This window comes from Labeo rohita, chromosome 22 (assembly GCF_022985175.1).
Source record: "Labeo rohita strain BAU-BD-2019 chromosome 22, IGBB_LRoh.1.0, whole genome shotgun sequence".
In the NCBI taxonomy this organism is placed as follows: Eukaryota; Metazoa; Chordata; class Actinopteri; order Cypriniformes; family Cyprinidae; genus Labeo; species Labeo rohita.
Genome location: NC_066890.1, coordinates 31905545 through 31917940, shown reverse-complemented (window position 1 = coordinate 31917940; position 12396 = coordinate 31905545). Strand labels below are relative to the sequence as shown.

General features: G+C 35.2%; 2 protein-coding genes and 1 pseudogene across 4 annotated transcripts in view; 1 reads left to right on the top strand and 2 right to left on the bottom strand.

Moving 5' to 3' along the window:
* Positions 1-6807, top strand: part of rabgap1l (RAB GTPase activating protein 1-like) — a 118465-nt gene extending 111658 nt beyond the window's left edge. For all 3 annotated transcript variants that reach the window (XM_051094142.1, XM_051094144.1, XM_051094146.1), the window contains 3 exons: positions 2755-2826; positions 2903-3100; positions 5339-6807. In XM_051094142.1, coding sequence (XP_050950099.1) covers positions 2755-2826; positions 2903-3100; positions 5339-5473 — 405 coding nt within the window. In that variant the 3' untranslated portion in view covers positions 5474-6807. The remainder of the gene's footprint in view (positions 1-2754; positions 2827-2902; positions 3101-5338) is intronic.
* Positions 6808-10488: 3681 nt separating this feature from the next.
* The window catches only part of LOC127154029 (interferon-induced protein 44-like), a 20869-nt gene continuing 18961 nt past the window's right edge, over positions 10489-12396 (bottom strand). Inside the window, exon 7 of the mRNA XM_051095404.1 lies at positions 10489-10761. The gene's annotated coding sequence lies outside the window, so the exon portion shown is untranslated. The remainder of the gene's footprint in view (positions 10762-12396) is intronic.
* LOC127154028 (interferon-induced protein 44-like) overlaps positions 10489-12396 on the bottom strand; it is a 7778-nt pseudogene continuing 5870 nt past the window's right edge.

The window sequence follows — 12396 nt, the reverse complement described above, 5'->3', positions numbered from 1 at the left end:
ATAATCTCATCATTTTTTGCTATTTTATATGCTTATTTTATTTTTTGTTATTTTGATAAAATAAATGATAAAATAAAATATTTTTTAAAATGTTAAACTTATTTTATTTCAGCTAGTTTCCAAAGAAAACATCTCATTTTTATTTAGTTTAACAATGTCCTAAAATAACTTAAAACTGAAATGAAAATGTAAAACTATAGAAAGGTATTACTACAGAGCCCCGCACATGACATGCAGTGGGGAAGAAAAGTAAATTGTGTGCACAATTTAGTAATTTGTTCCCTTGTTTTAAGTAAATCGTGCGCTGAATGTAATAATTTGTGCATTCATTTTAAGTAAATTATGCACACAAAATAATAATTCGCTCAACTGCCTGTCTGCATTCTCATAAACGTTTTGCGGCTGTTATGTTATGGACAGGGTGTTATCTTGAGTTGGGAATGAGTTACAGAGACATTCTCAAAAGCATTGCATGGAATCATTTTATATGAGAGGCATCTACATTTGTTTATGAGAATAGGAAGTAGAATGAATTATTATTCTGTGTGCACGGTTTACTTACAATGAGTAAATCAAGTGCATGATTTAGTAAATTGAGGGAAAGAATTATTAAGTTGTGTACACAATTTAGTAAACCAAAGGATGGAATTAGTGAGTCATGCACATGAGTTAGTAAACCAATGGAAAGAATTAGTGATTGCAAGATATAGTAACCTGAGGGAATTAATTATTGAATTGTTCGTCCGATTTAGTAAACTGAGGGACCTAATTAGTGATTGCCTGATTTAGTAAACCGAAGGAACGAATTGGTGAATTGTGCGCACGGTTTAGTAAAACGAAGGAAATTCATGTGCACAATTTAGTTAACCGAGGGAACGAATTATTGAGTCGTGCAAACAATTTAGTAAACCGAGGGAACTAATTTGTGATTGCACGATTTCGTAAACCAAGGGAATGAATTAGAAATTGCATGGTTTAGCAAACCGAGGGAACGAATTGGTGAATTGTACACGATTTAGTAAACCGAAGGAAATTCATGCGCACAATTTAGTAAACTGAGAGAACGAATTAGTGAGTCGTGCAAACAATTTAGTAAACTGAGGAAACAAATTAGTGATCGCATGTAAATTTAGTAAATTGAGGGAATGAATAGCGATTGCATAATTTAGTAAACCAAGGTAACTAATTTTTGATTGCACGATTTAGTAAACCGAGGGAACGAATTAGTAAATGCATGGTTTAGCAAACCGAGGGAACGAATTAGTGAATTGTGCACAAGATTTAGTAAACTGAAAGAAAATTAATGTGCACAATTTAGTAAACCGAGGGAACAAATTAGTGAGTCGTGCGAACAATTTAGTAAACTGAGGAAACGAATTAGTGATCGCATGATTTAGTAAATTGAGGGAACGAATAGCGATTGCATGATTTAGTAAACCAAGGTAACTAATTTGTAATTGCACAATTTAATAAACTGAGGGAGCGAATTAGTAATTGCATGGTTTAGCAACCCGAGGGAACGAATTAATGAATTGTGCACAAGATTTAGTAAACCAAAGGAAATTCATGCGCACAATTTAGTAAACTGAGGGAACAAATAGTGATTGCATGATTTAGTGAACCAAGGTAACGAATTTGTGATTGCACAATTTAGTAAACCGAGGGAACGAATAGCGATTGCACGATTTAGTAAACAAATTAGTAATTTTTGTATGGTTTAGCAAACCGAGGGAACGAATTAGTGAATTGTGCGCATGATTTAGTAAACCGAAGGAAATTCATGCGCACAATTTAGTAAACCGAGGCAACGAATTAGTGAGTCGTGCAAACAATTTAGTAAACTGAGGGAACGAATTAGTAAATCGTGTGCATGATGTACTAAATAAAGGGAACAAATTAGAGGTTGCAAGATTTAGTAAGGAGACGAATTAGCGATTGCACTATTTATTAAAGAGAACAAATAAGTGCGTCGTGTGCATGATTTAGTAAACCAAGTGAGCAAATTAGTGATTTATGCGCACGATGTAGTAAACCGAGGGAACTAAGTAGTGATTGCATGATTTAGTAAACAAAGGTAACGAATTTGTGATCGCATGATTTATTAAACCGAGGGAAAGAATAGCGATTGCATGATTTACTAAACTGAGTGAACACATTAATGAGTCATGCGTAAGGGGGAATGAATTAGTGATTGCAAGAAATAGTAACCTGAGGGAACGAATTAGTGAATTGTGTGCACAATTTAGTAAACCAAAGGAAATTCATGCACACGATTCAGTAAACCGAGGAAACGAATTAGTGAGTCATGCGAACAATTTAGTAAACTGAGGGAACTAATTAGTAAATCGTGTGCACGATTTAGTGAATCGAGGGAACAAATTAGCGGTTGCATGATTTAGTAAACCAAGGGAACGAATTAGTGATTGCCCGATTTATTAAACCGAGTGAACGAATTAGTGATTCATGTGCACAATTTAGTAATACGGTGAGAACAAATAAGTGCTTTGCGTGCACGATTTAGTAAACTGAGTGAACAAGTGTGTCTGTATATCACAAAAAGTTATAAAAATAACGAAAACAACAAAATTTGTAAAACTAAAAAATATAAAACTAATTGAAACTAATAATAAAATATACAATATCTCACTTATACTAATGTAACACATGCTTCAGACCTTTCATACCTTTTTTGAGTATTTATTGTGACGAATAAAGTATCATATGGTATTACATCCTGTCTTCTGTTTGCATTAGATATGTTCCCAGTTAAGTACGAGGCTGGAAAAACAGCAGGCGTCCACAAAAGAGGAACTGGATATAGTTAAAGTGAGTAAATAATCTTTGAGTGCACTTTTATGGCATGATGAGCAGTGACGATCAGTATATATTGTTGTTCTTTCAGGCTAAAGTGATGGCGTGCGAGCGCTGTAGGGAAGTGTTCAGCAAAGACGGTCCCCTGCAGATCCCGGCAGTGAGTCAGGACAACCGGGATACCGACTTGGACGAGGAGAAGGACTCGCTGAAGGCTCAGCTCAGAGAGCTCGAACTGGAGCTGGCACAAACCAAACTCCAGCTGGTGGAGGCCAAGTGCAAGATCCAGGTCAGACGTCACGGCATATAAAACAACATGGCGCTAGAGATTTACATGGCCTTTTAGATTTATAGATGCTACTAATCAGCTCATCAGCAGTAGGTCGAAACCAACAACCAATAAAGGTTTGCATTCACTAGTATATTCTGTGCGCTTTAAACTTATGGTTATGTTAGTTTAAAGGGAGATTTGTGACTAGCTACTAGTGATTTGTTTTTAACACTGACTGAACATTTTTTAAATCAGCGTTTTGTAGATTGTATCTTATTACATTTTAGTGCCACATTAACATTATAAGAATAGTCGTAACATTATGAGAATAGTTGTAACTATTTGTAACATTTTAGGAATGAAGTCGTCAGTGTTTCCACTACGTTGATTTGATAATGCTTTTCTTTAACTTCTTATAAAATTCTGTGACTGTACTCAGAATTTAGATTTTGCAAAATTACTCATTATCTTGAAATGTTTATTAGAGAAGGCTTTATTCATTTTTATTGGTACATACTTTTGCTTTAATCTCATATTAATGTTAATATTAATCTCGTAATTTTGACTTAAATCTTGTAATGTGACAATTTAATTATTGTATTTCTGCTTTATTTTGAGCTAATTATGTTTAATAATGTAATTTTGACTTAAATCTCATAACATTGCTTTACAAAATTTTTGGTTTACACAATTTTGACTTCAAACTCCTTGTTACAACTTAAATAACAATTCTGACTTAAAACTTAATGTTATAACTTTGTATACATAATTTTGCTTTAATCTCAACATTTTGACTTTATTCGTATAATTTTGACTTCAATCTCAACTTTATTTTGATACGTTGACTTCATTCTCCAAAATTTTGACTTGATTTTGACTTGTATCTCACGTTTTGACTTTAATGTTTTGAAAATGTTGCTTTAATCTTTTTTTTTTTTTTTTACTTTAGTCGCATAATTTTGATTTTAATCTCGTAATGTTAAGATTTCATTCTCGTAACGACTTTAATTTCTTAATCTTGTCTTTATTCTCATAATGTTACAACTTTGTTCTCCTAATTTTGACTTAAATCTTGTTACAACTTTATGTATTTGTGCTTTAATCTAAACATTTTTATTCAGTTTCATTTACTTTTTATTTACTTTTATTTTATTTACGTTATTATTATTTTGACATAATTGTTAAATGTTACTACTTTAATAATGTAATTTTGACTTAAATCTCAGAATGTTACAATTTTCTGAGACACAAAATTTTTATCTTTATTCACACAACTTTGCTTTAATCTCCTAATATTCTACTTTATTCGCTTAATTCTGATTTTAATTTCATAATATTAAGATTCAGTTCTCGAATTGACTTTAATGTCAGAATTTTATTACTTTGTTCTAATAATGTTACAACTTTGTTACAGTGTAACAATTTTATGCATGTATTTCTACTTTGATTAAAAAAACTATCGATTTTATTCAGATAATTGACTTTAATGTCAGAATGGTACAATCATGTCATTTTTACTTAAATCTGAGAATGTTACAACTTTGTTCACATAACTTTGCTTTAATCTCATAATTTTGACTTTATTTCTATAATTTTTTCACATACTTTTGCTTTAATTGCAAAATGTTGGCTTTACGCACATAATTTTGACTTTAAACTTTGTTACAACTTGATTAACATAATTTTGACTTAAATCTCAAAATGTTTTTCATGTAATTTTAATATTATTTTGTCATTTTAACTTGATTCTCAGAATGCTGTGAACTCTTTCATGCATTTTCCCCTTAGTCCTGTATTTTTGACATTAATTACCCAATTTTGATTTAAATCTTGATATGACTGCTTTCTCAAAATTTTGACTGAAATCTCATGTTTACTTTGTTCACATAATTTTGCTCTAATCTCATAACTTTCTACTGTATTTGCATAATTTTGTAATGTGAAATTAAATTTTCAGTGGCTTTAATTTTCTAATGTTATGCATTTATTCTCATAATTTTACTGCTTTGCTCTTATACCTTTGTCTTTAATCTTGCAATCTTGTATATTGCAAGTATTACATTTTCCAAATATTAGTAATTTGTTCTTGTACTGTTAAGACTGTATTCTCAAAACTTTGACTTTATTCTTTAGATTTTGTTTTTGCTTCATGTGGCACTAAAACACTGCTGAAGTATCTTACCAAACAAAGTGTTAAATATTTTAATAAGCAGTTCACAGCTATGTCTAATGTTGTTTGTTTATGTACTGTACCAGGAGCTGGAGCATCAGAGGGGCGTTTTGATGACTGAGGTCCAAGCAGCCAAAAACTCCTGGTTCAGTAAAACACTGGGCTCCCTCAAGAATTCAGCCAGTAACCAGTCTCCCTCCTCACCCAAAGAGGGCCAGTAGTACTCGCCAAGGGCTTAACCGAAGGGTAGAGGAGCGTGACCCTTCCACTTGGCCAATCAGAGTAGAAAACAAGCTCTAAGGAACACTACTAGCAACACAACATGGCAATGCAGTATTCCCTTACATGGACTAACCAACAACTTCCACATGCACATTTCCTTAGCTTGTGATGCCACCTATTGGACAGTAGCAGTACTACAGTAATAATTATTCCATTCATCCAGTAATGCACTTCTGCAGAAGGCTTTTTTGTTAGGAAACCGTCAGTTCTAGCATGCAAGTATATAAACTATGACCTTTAGCCGCCAATCCAAAGGGTTTTTCTTTTCTCCGAGGGAATACTGCATTCTGCTAACAGCTAAAAGTCAAAACTCGTTTTGTTTTTCTATATAGAAATAATAAATGTAACAGTTTTGTCATATAAATGTGTATAACTAAATGTCGATTTTTATTTTAATCTTGTACAGTTCTGAAAGAAAAGTGTTGCATTATTTTTTACAATTTTGAATATGAATGTGCTCTTTATAAATGTCAAATACCGAAAAGCACAGACAAATTGACCATGTAATGACATTCCCTCCGTCTGTTTTCGCCGTTTTAGCTATCCGTTTCGCGGGAAGCAGATCACGTGACTCATCATACGACTTTGACGTTATGGCCACACGATACTAACCTGCCAAGTCGCACATAGTGCTTATTTTATGTTATTTAACAGGTATACATAAGCGATTCCGTCCCGGACGCCATGCAGAAATCAAGAACGTGTCAAGATGTCTCATTTTTGTAAGGATTGAAGTAAAGCAGGTCGCGCAGATGTGTCGTTGAGGTCAATGTGACTTCAAAGCCATATGGAGTCAGTCTGCGTTTATAATTCCTTCAGGATGTTCATATCAATAACTAATAGGGAAGTTAAATAATCTGCATGGCTCTTATTCACACTAACAAGTCGCCATATTGTGAACATGCTTTACTTACACTGCTGTAAAAAAATGTTCTTGTCTCCTATTTTGTATTTTTTTGAAACTGTGATTTAAGGATGCCAAACTAATTATACAAATTAAGAAAGAGATGTCAGTTTAATATAAACTAATAGTGTCCCGTGGGTTTCTACGGATGGTTACAGGTGTTTTTATATCGTAATCTCCAGGACAGAAGACATTCTGTGCGTCTGGTTTATTGTCGGTTCATCCGTTTCATTGTTTCAGCCTGCTGATGTCGTCTGTCTAATAACTATCTGACAGTAAATATCTGGTTCTTGATCCCTTGTTTGACTACAAGTCTGCTTCATTTGATTCACACCTTTCGTTGTTTCAATAAACAGTAACGGTAATTCATCTGTCGGTCTGTATTATCATTTCTTTGTTGTTTTGGTAGCTCTGTTGTTAACTGTTTAGTTTCACTTACTTCTGGTTATATATCCATTTTTATTATATTTTGGACTGGCTGACTTTATTTTACAGGACAGAATAAGGATAGATAGAAAGGGGCTTCGATTCGGGAGTCGGTCGCCCGAGATGATGCTGCTTCACTTAAGAACAAAATACTAGGTGAAAGTGTTATTACATGTTATTAAGTGCTAGTATGTTATTTTTATGCAAACTTTAAATAAACAACATAATGTTCCCTGCAGTGACATCGCGTCAGAACGTGTCTTATCGCGATAGTACTTGGTATCACGATACTCGCACACTTTCCTCAGATTTGTCAAGAGTGAAAACGTCAAGAATGTGAATACAGTAAGTTCTCCAATTTTCTGTCCATATTCACTAGAACTATACATGGGCGTAAATTTCATTTAACAGTAGGGGGGGGACAATAAATATAAAATTTCTCATGAGCAATTTTTGAAGGGGACACAAATAATACAGTCAAATTGTACTTATAAAGATATGTCCCCACAGTGAAAAACTTTGCTTCTATCATTATTATTGTAGCATGGAGACTGCGCCATTATGGTTATTTTCAAAGTTTTTCTCAGGTTCAATGACAAAGCAGATTTTTCTTCAAAACTATTTATTGCATTGTTTATGTTGTTTACAGTCTAGCCATCAACATACAATAAAATTTAAACATGACTGTTATTGTGAAAAAGATATATAAAATAAGTAATGTTTTGTAACAATCAATTATTAAATAATATGGTAATTCAAATTGCTTTACATAAAGAAAGTAAAACTATCATAAAAAATAATCACAACAATGAAAACAAGGAATTAAAAAAAGGTTTAAAATTGCATTTAAAATTAATTAAGACACTTAGAACAGAATAGATATTGATTATGCAAAAAAATACAGTGGGGTCAGTTCGGACGTAGCACAGTGCTCATTTAGTAAATGCACAGCTAAACAATATGCTAATTGTGGCCGTTAATGTTAAGTTAACATTATAACAAGTCGTCACAAATAAAACAATGCATGGGAAACGGCTTTGTCGTGTTAGTTGTAGTGCACTATGCAACAAGCTATTGTAAACAAGCTAACGTTAACTAGATAAGTAATAATTTAATCGCTAATATAGCAGATTCATGGAAAATTACATGGGTAATCAGCATTTTTGCCGCAACTAATTTATGAATGCGTCTGCATCAACTACATTAAAGAGAATCGCTTTATTTAAAGTGAATAAAATACCCTACTTACTGGAGTTCAACATTAATTGAGCCGCAGCCACACACCTGACTTGAACTGGGAAAGCAGGCAGTGGGCCAAAACACTGTGAGGAAGGGGAGGGGGAACTCAACTGTTTCTAAATGCATTTTTTGCGGGGGTTTTTTCTACTTACACAATTATTTTAGGTATACATACATATATTTTTCACAATAGAGAGTGCAATTTTTTTTTTTATAATTTTTTTTTGGAGGGGGGACAACCCTCGGATGGGGGGGGCTTGTCCCCTCCGTCCCCCCCGGGATTTACGCCCATGGAACTAGTGAGTTCAGCCTGCTATACTAGCAAGTCATCTTAAAGTCACAAGCAGGTTAAACAGCATACCTCAGTCTAACGTTTAGATGCTATTAGCAAACATGTTTCAATGTTCCTAAGAAGAAATAGTCAGCACAGAAATAGTGTTTTCTACTAAAACTTTAATTATTTGTAAAACCCACTCACTATAGATGGTTTACACATGCGTCACGATTTGGTCAGTTTTGTCATATAAATGTGTATAACTAAATGTCGATTTTTATTTTAATCTTGTACAGTTCTGAAAGAAAAGTGTTGCATTATTGCGTCACGATTTGGTCAGTTACCCGGATGCACGCCCATACTGGCGATACTGGGATGTAAACAACAGCATGGACTGCACGATTAATGTCCTGCTAAATACATCGTTCTGCTAATTTATGCTGTCTAAACTACAGGAAAAAAGGTGTGGAAGCTGCTAAATCATATAGAGAATGACTTGGAAAGCAGGGAAAGGCGCAATATTTTGACAAACTAAAGTTAATAGGTGGTAAAGATTAGGGATGGGACGATACAACGCGAATCGATAAATGATTCAGCATGGATTCGAGATTTTCCGAACACATCGCGATTCTTTCTCAAATCGATTCTAAGCTTAGTTTTGAACAGCAGATGGCACTGCTTTAGAAACAGATGTGCTCGGCTTCTTTCAAAGTCCTTACAGGCACTTGAACCTAAAATAATCATTTATACAAACTGAAAAGGTTGAGGCGAATTACAAGGGTGTTCACAGTGGACTGTGTTTACAATAATCTTGCGTCTTAAAGCCGAGGTGAAGTTACATGCAGGCCCGGTTCTACGGGGGTGCTTGAGGGTGCTAAGCACCCCCAAACAAAAGCAAAAGCACCCTCAGATAAAATTATTAATAGCGTATTAATTTTTAAATTAATGAACACGCAGACAGATGCACACACATACATAAATTCGCCAAATTAATACGTACACACAAGCTTATAAATACACAAGCTGAATTGTTAAAAGCGCACCTCGGGTCATGTGACACGAACCAACCAATCAGCTTCATCCTTTATAGAAACAGCATTGAAAACTCAGCCAAGACGGTGAAACAGCTGATCATAGCTGTAAAGGGATAGACATTTTTAAAATACATTTTGTAGCAGGGCAGTGCTAGAAAGCCATTTATCATTTGCTGAAACTAACTTGTCTTCATGGAGAGCGAAGGCCATGGTTGCCTAGTAACAGACGCCATGGTAGCGTAACTTAGCGCTTTGGAAAGAACGCGTTTTTAGGCGCGACATGTGAACTGCTCCTAGATGAGCATGCAGTAATAACCTTCACAGTGTATTCTTGATGTTAGATGGCATTTGTTGAAACTACAATTACGATACTAGTGTAGACGATTTATATTACTCAGTCCTATTTGGTGGTACCGTTTTCATACAGTTCCATGCATATTTTTTGTGAGCACCTTCACAATTTTCAGAAGCACCCTCAGTGATTTGGTTCTGGAACCGGGCCAGGTTACATGACTCTAGCACTACTACTAAAGCACTACTTCATGAGCATTTGAGTGTGCGGATAAAAACTAGATTAGAGCGCCATCTGCTGCCATCTAAGCTCAGAATCGATTCCAAAGAGAATGGCGATGCATTCGGAATATCTCAGATCCACGAATCGGTTTATTGTTTCATCCCTAGTAAAGATATGTACGAGCTGTATTAATTAAGAGATTAACTTAATATTTCATCTACCTGACCAGAAATGATAAGAAGAAACACGAATGTTGTCAAGATTCTTGCCCTGGAAATCCTGGTTCAGTTTGGCCAACCACAAACGCCTTTTGTTCCTCAGACAGGTTTTTTTTTTTTTTTTTTTTTTGCACTGGTCTCCTTTTTATGTTAGAACTTTTGACAGTCTATACTCCAAATGTTTTTCCTGGTCTGACCGATTAGTACAGCCCAAAACATGACACTAATTGACTATTTTCAGCAGCAATAATCAGCAAAATATGCAAGTTGTGGCATTGCAACAGTGGCATTGTTTACGTTCAGTGCGTCATAATGGCTGATTGATGACACGTTGTGAAAACACTCTATACCTCAGTCAGTCAAATGTTTAATTGCTATTAGCAAATAGTTAAGTGCATGCAACAGTTTCAATACACAATTTGTTTCCTAAATGGTCTTCTCATCAGCCCAAAAATACTGTTTTCTACTAAAACTCTCATTATTTATATCACACTCTCACCATTTCAGCATTACATTTTAAACCTGATTGGTTGGTTAATTACAGACACAATATAGTATAATAAATTAAAATAAACGGATGTGACTGTTATTGTTATAAATGAGCATAAAATTATTCACCTGACCAGATACTTATATTTTACATATTTCTAATACATTCTACATTCCAACATCATCCAGATAGTCGTCTGCGAAGTTGAGCATCTGCTGAAGAGCGGTGAGCAGCAGAACGTCACAGTTGAGCTCCAGCTCCAGCTCCTGACTGTTCTTCACTGGTAACACACAAGACACCGGCACACCCAACCGAGAGCTCACCTCCTGAACCTGCACAGACAAAACAACATCTCACTCACTCTGAGTCCTGTAGAAACAGACCATGTGATCATGTAACTATGTCTCACCTTTGACTTGATGTAGGAACTCAGATAAAGGTTTTGAAGGTCCATCTCCACTAGAGGACATGCTTCATCTACTTTGGTCATCAAGATGATCTGAGCAATGCCTGAAATTACACATTTTAAGGTATCTCTCTCAGATCAATGTACAACCTACTTTGTATTAGTTCACTCACCCAGTGAGTTCACTTTTCTGCGTATGGAAGCAAGTTTTTCCTCTAATTTGTCAGACATAAAGGAGATTTTGGTGGCGTCTATCACGTACACCACACAGTGGATCTTCTCCTGTAGAGATGCAGATTTGGACGTCTTTTGCTCATCAGGTTGAAACGGTGTAGACGGGTTGAACTGAATAAAGAGGATTTAGCATGAAACAAACATCATTCATACTTCAACCTTCATTCACTTTGAAGATGAGTGCACTTACTTTATAGCGGTCTGGTACGTGACCTTGAAGAATGCTGCTGACGTCCTCAATATCCAGTCCTGCACCTGATTGCTCCTCCAGTCCCATGGTGTCACACAACACAAATGGCAATGGTTTTCCCTCACGACCGTCTTTTACTGGATATGTGCGAAACTGCCAACCAAGAAGAGAATCACATCAAGACCAAAAATAATCTAGAGATGTTTCTTGAGCTGTACTATAATCTGTACCTGTGTGGTGACACTAGTGCCTGCAGATCCTGACATGGCTTTGCTGGTAATGCGGCCCATGAAGATGGAGTTGATGGAGTTGAAGAAACTGGATTTTCCAGCACCTACAGGACCGATCATTAGGATTCTGATTTGACTCACAGACGCCACCAGGGGTTTATGATTCCTGATCATTTCCATGAGCTCATCTTTTCGTCTACAACACACATAACATTTATATAACTGTAAATCAAATTACAATATGCAAATGAAACCAGAAACAGAGTAGAAACGTACTCAGCTGTCCACAGAACGTTCCTCCAAGGCTTCTCCTCAGTACTGACTTGAGAGCCTGGCAAATAATAAATAATATGTTAACAATAAAGAATGAGGTAAATTACTTAAAAATGCTTTAAAAAAAAAAAAAAAAAAAATGTGATTGGCTTACTTTGTTCAACTTTGTACACCTCACATTCACTCAGTTGAGTGTCGTTGCCATACATTGTTCCTGTACTAATACTGAATGCACTGTTTCCAGAATTATACACTAGTGGTTGGTTGTTGTAGCAAAAGTACAGCTGTTTCCCAAAGTTGGGTCCTTTAGCATCATCAAGACGTGCATCATCTTTTAACAATGAAATGCTTCACTTCTTAGTTCTGTCAAGTTCCTTTATTCCTGTGATACAGGAACATTTGTAGCATTGAAACTGATCAAGTAACTATT